General features: G+C 35.7%; 2 protein-coding genes across 3 annotated transcripts; both read right to left on the bottom strand.

Annotated features, from left to right (window-relative positions):
- LOC104235818 (uncharacterized) lies at nt 1-3,154 on the bottom strand. Of its 2 annotated transcripts, none has more exons than XM_009789641.2 (4): nt 2,762-3,154; nt 1,952-2,523; nt 451-966; nt 1-315 (listed from the first exon to the last, which is right to left on the bottom strand). In XM_009789641.2, exons 1-4 carry the CDS (start codon nt 2,997-2,999, stop codon nt 187-189), a joined length of 1,455 nt encoding a protein of 484 aa, XP_009787943.1. In that variant the 5' UTR covers nt 3,000-3,154; the 3' UTR covers nt 1-186. The 2 variants fall into 2 exon arrangements, with proteins under 2 accessions (XP_009787943.1, XP_009787944.1); XM_009789642.2 differs by having other exon boundaries at nt 1-337; nt 2,762-3,146.
- A 2,779-nt stretch (nt 3,155-5,933) lies between these two features.
- Nucleotides 5,934-8,620, bottom strand: LOC138878022 (uncharacterized). The gene is made up of 6 exons (XM_070157676.1): nt 8,437-8,620; nt 7,856-8,086; nt 7,138-7,494; nt 6,502-6,678; nt 6,281-6,306; nt 5,934-6,212 (listed from the first exon to the last, which is right to left on the bottom strand). Exons 1-6 carry the CDS (start codon nt 8,618-8,620, stop codon nt 5,934-5,936), a joined length of 1,254 nt encoding a protein of 417 aa, XP_070013777.1.
- Between the last annotated feature and the right edge of the window lie 2,365 nt (nt 8,621-10,985).

Below are 10,985 nucleotides of genomic sequence, written 5' to 3'. Positions count from 1 at the left end.
TAAAGCAAAAACAAAATTCTTTTTTCTTCTCTCGGAAATAAAGCTGACAGGACTTGCCCCGTCAGATCAGATCTAGTATAGAAAGATAAAGTTTAGACATCAAGAATGATGAGACCTTGTCCCACTATCTGATTTTGCTTTGGCTACAGTTACAATGTTAAATAGAAGGGTATCATTATTATGGTTTTACGAGGTGATTAAAACATCAAAGTCGCTCAGAGTCCATTCTGCCACTTCATCTTTGTTGCTAACAAAAATTTCAGTCCCCACATCCAGAGATGTCCATATTCTTCTAGCAGGAGGTGTACCTGGATCCTGCAGCCAAAAAGAGCAAGGACTGAATCATACAGGTTGGTCTGGCCACTTGTTATTTAATCTTGAGCATTAAATGCCTCGTGCATTTCTGTCTGATTTAAACATGGTTTTTGCACCGTATTTTGAGTAAAGTACCTGATAGAAGTAAAGTCTGCTGGAAAGGGCACCAACGTCAAGCTCCCATGTTCTTCCATCCCCAACCCAGCCGTTTCCTTGTTTGGTTGGATAGCCGTAGTCTGCCCATATTGGATGAGGCAGCAACTGAACTAGCTCCTGTGCTTGGGGATTACTGTAAGGATCACATGTACTATATGGCTTTTCCAAGTGCTCGGCGTTCCCAGGAGCACAATAATAGTGATAAGCTGAGTAAGGGAAGTGAGAGGTGTCATTCCTGTAGATTTTAGTATTGTTCGGTGTGATGTGAAAAGGTGGGCAGTTGCCAATATTTGTGGGGCTGCACCAAGCTGGAGTTTCTGGATTAATGATCATCTCGCTGTATCTGGTAATATCAGTGAGCACATCTCCATCACATGGAGCACCATTGTTCTTCCAGCAGCTGCCAATATCTATCAAGTAAAACTGGCTCTTCGGTCCTCCCCCTCGCTTCACATCCAAGGTCAATTTGACCTTAAAATTAGGTGACTCCGGGAGCTGAAATAACAATAATTGTGCTGTTATCAGGAATAGCATTGAAAAAACATGAAATTCTTCAAACATTAGAAGAAAATAAAATATCTTTTTTCTTCTTCGTATTTCATTTGTAACACTTGGTTTAGAAAGATTCTTAATAATCTTGCCACCGGATTTCCTCGATAGCCATATGTATATCAATAGTATTCTCAATTCTCTGCTAATACTACCAGATAGACCATTTATATAACGAATTCGTGTCAGGCCCAACACTCCCCATGCTCTCTACAGCCTACTCATCTCTTTATGGTAAACCCACCCCCTTAATCCTAATAAAGTATTAGCTTAGGGTCTCCAAGTTCCATCGTACTAACTTCAAAACTGACAGCAAAAAATGCAACCCCAGTAATGGCGTTAATTTTTAAATGTACCCGTCAGAGGCCTGGTGACAAACCAGGGAGGTTCACAATTAAATCACCTGCAGTTGTGCTCGGAATTTTAGTGGTAGAATAAGACATACGACTAATTGATCATGGTGTCAACAGCCATTCAGGGCAGGCCTATTTGCTCTAATGTGGACAGCATGTGGCTGGGTGACTTCTACTAATTCGGCTTTCAATTAATTTCCTCTTGAAATGGATTTTTTCTCTTTTGATTTCTTATTTCCTCTTTCACGTAGGCAGCCAGAATTGACATTAAGTTGATGATGAATCAAGTTTGCCCCTAATTGTAAGTAGATTTTTAATGTCAGGCATCAAACGTTCCCTGATGCATCAAAAAAAAAAAAGAATCTTCCTGCAGAGCTTCATGCTCTATTGTTTAACAATAATGCTAGTAAAGGCAAACATAACTTGGAACCAATAGATATTTATAAGGCCTTTTTTTTTATCAATTTTCACAATCAAAGTGGTGAAGTTATCAAAGCAAGCAACCCCAAATCAGTTTTTCGATTAATTTGAATGGAGGGTATAAAAACATATTCTAAGGACAAGAACAGTGAGCTTACAGTTTTTAACATTCCTCTGGTATCGTAGTGGTAGCCTCCAGAGAACCCTTTGGTCGCGTCCGCCCTAAGATACAACATCAGCCATGGATACAATTTGGAGGTTCTGAGTTTGTGCTGAAATACCCAACCCCCTGTGCCAACTTTCTTTTCCCAGAGCACCTCAAAGAAGGAACTACTGCCACCCGTTGAAGAACCCAAATCATAGGTACCATTAAAACCTCCCCGCATAATATCATCGGCTAATAATGAAGTGGGCTGGTGATACAAGATAGGTTGATTCATACATCCTTTCCCAAAACAAGGAAATCTTCCAGGATTAAAAGGGGGCACTTTTTTCCCATTTTCTGGGCAAAGACCAGATTTTGTGTCATAATTTCCGTTCTTCAACATTATCATCCAAAATTGCCATGGCCTCGGCGTGTCATCAACTTCACACAATGAACCAAGATAGAGTTCCTTTTCAACAGCATATAAGTCCGGATTATTCTTAGCCTTAGGACTCAGGCCAGGGAATGTCTTGCCAACTCCTAGCTTATTATCCGACTCGGTTACCTTGTGAGTCAGAGAACTGTCTACACATCACACAATCATTGCAAAACATAACAAAAATAGATCAGATTATAGGGTCAGGGTCTACAAAAATACAACCTTAGTAGCTTAGATAATCAAATCCAATACTCCCTATATCCCAATTTATGTCACTTCCTTCTTTAGCATGTCCTATATTTAGAAATAATATAACTTTAAACTTCACATTTTATGCTCTTTTTTTACTTTAATCCTTGCAAAAAATGGGTTAAATTAAATTACCAGAAAGATGAAAGCAATCAGCAGCTCTAGGGCTACCCATTCCAGGAGCTTCTTCACCAACTTCATTACAAAAGTTCCAAGCTTCTAAAGCTATCCTTAAGCCATCTGTTATCATTCCTGGATCTCCAACAGCTGAGGAATGACCACTCTCTACTCCTTTACAAATTACAAGCACTAGCCAAATCGTCGTTAATAGCAACGGTGAGAAATTCGCCATGGCGGCAGCCTGTACTTGCATTGCATGTACAAGGCAAGGGCAGTAGCTGGACTATTTAAGGCTACTGTTTTTGTAACCAAGTCCAAGTATCTATCTCTACTCCCCCACTGTTTCGGTATTTTTGCTTTATTGAAAAAGAGAGAGAGAGAGAGAGAGAGAGAGAGCGCGCGGGATCCAAATAAAGGAAAAGAAACGCGTTTTAAGGGCTTTTTGCGTTTGGCAGCTGAAAGTGATAGTGACCGGAATGCCAGTAGAGCCGGTAATTACTTTCGCGCTTGTTTGGCTCTACTTTCCAAATTTACTTATTGTATTTTAAAAAGCTTTTTCGTAAATAAGAAAATTGTATTTTCGTTAAGTGATATGATATAGTATTTTAAAAAAGTACTTCTGGATAGTGGCAATTTATATTTCTCCAAAATCTTTTAAAAAGGATTTCATTAGTTTTATAAAAGCATTTTACATTAGCTACCAAGAAAAAAGCAATTTACATTTGGCATTTTTTCTAAAAGTGCTTTGGGAATTAGTATCATTTAGATAAATAAATGATTTGGAATATTTGTTAATCAATGATTTTAATTGAATTTTCTAATTTTATTTAATTTAAATGTACAAAAATAAAATTATAAAATAGAGAGGGAGCATGTGTTATGAGATTTTGATCCTAAACGAGTTGTCGACAATGCATCATGATATGTGTTTTTTTCTCACATAATTTGGACTGTTCGGAAATAAATAAATATATATATATTTAATGATATTATTGTTATTCTGAAAAGATTTAAAACAACTTTTCTTAGCAAAAGTTATTTTCTTCGGATTCTTCCCAAAAAAAAAAAAAACAACTCAAAGGCACTCATTTTGTACCCAGAAGCTTGGCCAATAAAAAATTTAACTCTCCAAAATCAACACAACACGTACAAACACTCCTAGATTCCTAAAAATCTTTATGTGCTAGTTATGTCAATATTATAATAGAATTCATGTGCGCAATAAATAAATAATATATGTATTATTTTACGATAAATAGTAATGGTGAAAAATAATACATAAAAATTATGAAAGGATTGTTTAATCTAAATATATATATATATATATATATATATATATAATATTTGTTTGGTGTTTTATCTTTCATAAAATTAATACTTACATAACTTCTCGCCTAAATTATGCGTATTTTAAAATTAATAATGTTGATTGAACGTTACATGCCAACCTAACGACCTTTTATTCTTTAGCTTGTTTATATTATATGCTCCATCTTACTCCAAGAGGGGTTGCTCTGATGGTAAGCAACCTCCACTTCCAACCAAGAGGTTGTGAGTTCGACTCTTCCCAAGAGCAAGGTGGGAAGTTCTTGGAGGGAAGGATGCCGGGTTTCTATTTGGAAACAGCCTATCTACCTCAGGGTAGGGGTAAGATCTGCGTACACACTACCCTCCTCAGACCCCACTAAGTGGGATTATATTGGGTTGTTGTTGTTGTTGCTCCATCTTACTCCACCTTGACTCGTTTTGCCTCCTCTCAATATCTTAAATTTCTTATTATTGAAATTAAAAGTTTCTTTTAAAAATTTATGCAATTATAATTATGAGAAGTAAATATTTTTTCCATACAACAAATTATTAATATTAAAATAATGATTATAAAGTTTTTGTAATGTTGATCGAACTAATTAAGGATTATAAGTAATTGTCTGGTTGATATAATCATTTGCAGTTCCTATCAAAGCGGATTATTTTTGGAAAGAACACATATTAGGAAGATGGGAATGGGGCAATCCAAAGGTGGCATAATAAGTATATAGGGTAATAACTTACTCTCGACAGGGACATTTTGAAGCAATTATAGAACCTGGAAGATGATTTTGAGTGGTCAACAAAGATCGTTTCCAATGCTTTATTTAGTTAGAGCCAATTTATCGTGAAAAGTAGAAAGAAATAAAACATATTTTGTGGACGTCCTAAAGCACTCACAATATCATTATAAATATACAAATCAAAACTGTAAAAGTCTAGAAATATATATATAGAAAGAGATCTGATGTGGTTGCACCACAACGTCTAATTAAGAAGACGGTCTACATTTTGATGAACAAGAAGGTTCTAGAGATTGATCTCCATTTGAGAGAAATCTGAATTATATTATGATATAATCTGAAGAGTACAATGAGCTAATCCTGTATATATACACTTTACAATTAGTACTTAATCTATAGTTATTTGATCAACTACACTGACCAATCCTGTAATTAGTTAAGGCTTCAGTCAACTTTAAATTCCACGGTCTTGAAGCTTACTTCAATCCATGAAGGGATTTATGTAGCCTACAGACTTTCTTCCCCTGGCTGGGAAATCCATGGCAAAGACATGTACACTTCTCCCGTGATTATACATCCATTTGATGGAAATTCCAATTTTGTGTTGCTACTAAGGCAAGAACTACTCTGATTGTTACCATTTTAACTACAGGAGAGAAGGTTTCTTGGTAGTCAACTACTTCAATCTGATTATAACCTTTTGCAACCAAACGAGTTTTGCATCTCTCAACTTCCCCGTTGGCTCTGTATTTTATTTTGAATACCCATTTGCAGCCAGTAGGAACTTTTCATGTTGGAAAGTCTACTAAGGACCATGTTCCATTTTCTTTGACGACAGTCAACTCTTGGGCCATGGCTTCTACCCATTTAGTGTCTGTTGTTGCTTCTTCATAGCTCATAGGCTCCTTCAAGCTGGTGATCTTAGAAAGGTAAGATTTGTACTTGGTTAAGACACCATTATGGCTTTAGTAGTCTTGCATTGGATACTTGCAAGAAGGTTTGGAAGTCGAGCTTGTAAATGGTCCATTACACACATAGTCCTGCATCTAGACAGATTCTTTCACATTCCTGCTTGATTTTCTGGGTTGATCTTCTGGATAGGAAGGGTGAACTACTTCTGAGGGTATTTCTCTTTGTTATTGTGGTTGTTGTGTATCTTCAAGCACTTGTAAGGATAAAGAAGATGGTGTTTCTGCGGCAGGTGTTGTCTTATGAGGGAATACATCTACAGATGGAGGACTTGTAACTTCAGATGGAGGATTTTCATCTTCAGATGATGGACATGGTGTTGGTATATCATTACTGGTATTAGGTTCAATCACTCCATTAGAAAAACCTGCAACTTTCCTTCCTTCAAAAGCTGAGGAAATATGTTCTCCATGAACTTCACATCCCTGCTCACAAACTTCACATCCCTGCTCACAAAAAAGGTGTTAGTTAAGAGATTATATAGCCTATAGCCTTTCTGAGATGAAGAATATACCATGAGAACATCTCCAATAGCCCTTGCTGCAAATTTATCTCATTCTACTAGAAATTTAGCAAAACATAGACATCTTATGGTCCTCATATGCTGTAAAGATGGTGCTCTCCCATATATCATCTCAAATGAGGACTTTACTGATAGCACTGATAAAGGGAGTCTATTGATAATATAGACTGTTGCATGTACACATTCTCCCCAGAACTTGAAAGGTAAATGACCTTGCAATCTAATTTCCCTAGCCACCTCTAGTATATGTCTATGTTTCCTCTCCACCACCCCATTCTGTTGTGGAGTGTGGACATAAGAACTTTGGTGAATCATTCCATATAATTGAAATAAGTTGTTGCATTCAGAATTGAAAAATTCAGTTCCATTGTCACTTCTCAGAATTCTGACTGTTCCACCAAATTGAATTTTTATTAAGGCAAAAAACTATTTTAAGCATACAATCACATCACTCTTGAGTCTTAACAAATAAACTCATATCATCCTACTGTAATCATCTGCTATAGTAAGAAAAGATTTGTATCCATTATGACTTGTCACTCTATATGGACCCCATACATCTATATGAATCATCTCAAAAGATTTACTTGATCTACTTGTACTCTTTGGGAAGGGTAATCTTCCTTGTTAATCTAGAGGATAGATTGTGCAATCCCTTCTTCTATCATTATTGATCTTGAACTTTATGTTTGGAATTTGTTTCACCGCTTTATCTGGAGCATGCTCAAGTCTCCCATGCCATATTCTTAGATCCTCTTCCTTTTTAGAATCATCATGTGCTTGCACAGCTGCAAGCTTGATCTTATCCTTCTGATGCTAGAGATTGTACAAGCCATAAAGTTCCTTACCAATCCCCTTCACTTTCCCATTATGAAGGTCTTTCATGATCCAAAACACAGGATAAAAAGACAGAAAGCATTGTAAGTCCCTTGTAAACTTAGAGACAGACAATAAGTTGTATTTAAAATCTGGAATATAGAGCACATTTCTAATGACACCACATTCATCAATTTTACTTTCTCCAGTACAAGCAATATCTAATGAAGTATCATCAGGTAAATGAACTTTAGATGCAGACTTTAGACTATCAGTGTTTATCTTGTCAAGTAATTCTCTGGTGTGAACCATATGATTGGTTGCACTAGAGTCTACTATCCACTTTTTATTATTTATTTTGTCATGTGTTGTAGTGTCCTTAGTTATACCTGCAAAATGTTTTGAATTATCACCTGCTTCTTTGCTAATCATTTTTAAAATTTGATCATACTATTCCTGAGTGAACATAATTGGCTGAGGCAGTGTAGGATTCCCAACTGGAGAGTTTAGTATCTGTTGTCCCTCCTGAGATACCGCATTTGTTGCTACTTTGCCCATCAACTATTGTGCTTCATGTGTTGTGGTGTTGACCATTGGGTTGAGGGAAATTGTTGGTTTTCTTCCTCATTTTAAAGTCAGTTCGATAGACATGTATCTTGTAACATGTTTCTCTTGTGTGGCCTTTGTAGTTGCAGAAATCACAAAATAGATTGTTCCTTCTAGGTTTATAATTGTTGCCTGTGGTCATACCCCCTTTATTAGTAAACAATATTGTACTGTCTCCCGTGTCTAATGCTTGTGCAAACTTTCCCAGGATTCTTTGGATTTCTTCGGAGATTACCATGGAATATGCCTTGTTGAAAGAAGGCACTGGGCTCATCATTAGAATTTGGCTTCTAGGCTGCGCATATGTCTCATTTAGGCCCATCAGGAACTGCAACAACCTTTGATATTCAAAATGCTCCGAATACCTTTTAAATTCTGGACAATCACACCCAGGACAGGGCATCAAGGCATCATATTCTTCCCATAGATCTGTTAACTTCGAAAAATAGGCGGACACAGTAGAAATTCCTTGCGACAGAGTTGCAATTTCTTTATGCAGAAAGAAAATACGAAATCCATCCACTTTATCATATTATTCCTTCAAATCTGTCCAAACTTTATGTGCACTTGATTTGTACACAATTCCACTGAGCAATTCATTTCTCACAACATTCATAATCCAAGACAAAACTATTGCATTACATTTCTCCCAAAGTCCATGCAATGACGGATCAAACTTATCCTTAGTACATCGTCCATCAACACAAACCCTAGTTTACTCTTACCTATCAATCCTATTTCCATAGACCTACTCCTTAATGCATAGTTCTCAGATCCAATCAGCTGAATTGAAATCAAGGAAATACCTGGAGTATCCCTTGGCTGTAAGAACAGAGGGTGATGATGATCGATAGTTGTTGTAGTTGTTCCTGTGCTGGTTCCAGATGGAACTTCTTCTCCAATTGCCATAATTGTCAATTCAAGTGATTTAAGTTCTGAATTTCACAATTAATAGAATCTCCAGTCGCAAATTTCGAAAATTGGTAAACCCTAGCTTAATCAATCGCGAAAATCACAATCAATCTACAACAAAAAACTTTGTCAGAGGAAACGAGGAATGATAATTGCAGCGAACAGGAATCTATCATCCCTGCTTTGATACCATAATGAAGATTTGAGAGAGTTTCAGTGAGGATGAAGATGATGAAATGAACAAGAAGGTTCTAGAGATTGTTCTCCATTTGAGAGAAATCTGAATTGTATTATGATAAAATTTGAAGAGTACAGTGAGCTAATCCTGTATATATACACTCTACAATTAGTGCCTAATATACAATTATTTCATCAACTACACTGACCAATCCTATAATTAGTTATAACTAACTAATTATCTTCTTAACCGACTAACACATTGATGGCATTTTGCTTGTAATGTATGTGGACTTGTATGTCCTAAAGATTTATCCGTTATTAATTAGAAGTTGAAGATTCATAATCGAAAGAAACAGCTACTTTAACTGCATGTTTAAATATAAAAGAATTTCTCCCTTAATTATGGTAAATTAAAAACTACTTATGTTTTGTTATCAATAATTAATAAGCATTTAGGGCAAATAAGTCCAGAAATTAGTTAATTAATTCCACTGATTTCGGTAACTGACCTGTTTCCTCTAGCTACCAAATAAGTTAGCTTCAACAACTTATGGAACTTTGCTCTATGGACAAACTATTCTACTCGTGTATCTTGCATTCCCATTTTGTCGTCTGACCAAAGTGGATGCTTTAAATTAGTTACTGCAAACCGACAGAGCTGAAGAAACTTTAGAGATATCATCGTCCATGAGTCAGATATCATCGTCGCTCATCAGACAAGACAATCTTAGATATTTTTAGCGCAAGAATCATGAACGATAAAGCCGCCAAAATCATCACCGTCCCTAATGGCAGAAACAAGATTTTTATCAAGGAAATTCAGAAAATAAAAATTTAAATAAGCAAAAAAGTTAAGGGGATTCAACATCTAATATATATATATATATATATAATATATATACACTCACATTAAAAAAAATGTAACCTTATATAGTTTTCGGCGCTGAACCCTCTTTCGCCGCCTGACCGTCCTAGGGGCGGAGCCGGAGCTAGCATAGAGAATATTGTTCGATGATATCAGTAAGTTTGATTCAAATTTTTTATACGTATATATTGTGAATCCATAAAAGTTAAATTTTAAATTCACTTTTGGTTGTCGTTATCGCCACAGAAGTCATCGTCGGTGACTCACGTAGCCCTCGGTCCCAATCTCATTGCCATTTCTACATATGGCTAATTGCCGTGCTGACGCGTTACTTCCACTACGATTGTAGTTTTCTCTACCGCAGGGAGCTCCGTCGAGTTTCTTTTATTTAATTTTATCATTTACAATTCGATCCCGACTATTTTCTTGATGCCAAATGATAACAATATAAAATTTTATTTAAGATCTGACGACTTTAAACTAAAATTTCCCTGAGTTAAGAAATTTTTAAATTGGTTAAAATTTAAGTATCATTTATTGATAATTGAAATATTTGAAATTTCTATTTAATTATTTTTATTTAATATTTATGCATAGTTGTAATCAGACTACAAAATTTTAATTCACATTTGGTCAGAAAGTTGGCACAGTATTGCTCTGTAGTATTGTCTAACTACAGTTGATGGAACCAAAATACAAGGTGCTCTCAGAACAGACAATATATTGTTGAAGGCTGGGTCGTGTACAACAAGAGAAGTGTGTATTGGGCAGACTCTTTTGTCGTGGCTGATGTTTCAATGCCACCTCATTAATCTCCTGTTAAACCAACTTCAACGAATCCTGCCTACTCCACTGATCTGATTATTGAATTTTTAAGTTTGAATTTAGGATTACTTAGTCATTTCGGTGAGATTTGTTTAAAAGAAAATTTTCAAACTCAAATTTAAAAAAAAAAAAAAAATTAACACGGAAAAGTTATTAAAACATGTCAATTGTCGGCAGCTTTGCGATTCAAAAAATAAAATCAAAGACAATAAAAACGACAATAAAAGAAAGAAAGACCGAGACAGTAAAGAATTGATGCATTTCGACAAGTTTGACCAATTTTTTTTCGTCACTCTTAGTTACAACATTACTTCAGAAAGAAGCAGTGCAGGATTAGCTGAAGAGCAAGCATTGGGTTGGGCACGAGACATTTATGACAATTTTACTCCAAGTTTGTTAAAAGATAAGAGTATTCACATTATATTGAGAGAGAAAAATTATATTGAATAATCTGATTAATTGAATGCGGCACTGATATATAAAATGCTAGAC

The sequence above is a fragment of the Nicotiana sylvestris genome, chromosome 9, assembly GCF_000393655.2.
Source record: "Nicotiana sylvestris chromosome 9, ASM39365v2, whole genome shotgun sequence".
Taxonomy (NCBI): domain Eukaryota; kingdom Viridiplantae; phylum Streptophyta; class Magnoliopsida; order Solanales; family Solanaceae; genus Nicotiana; species Nicotiana sylvestris.
The sequence above is the reverse complement of the archived record's forward strand: the minus strand, read 5'-3'. Positions and strand labels throughout refer to the sequence as shown.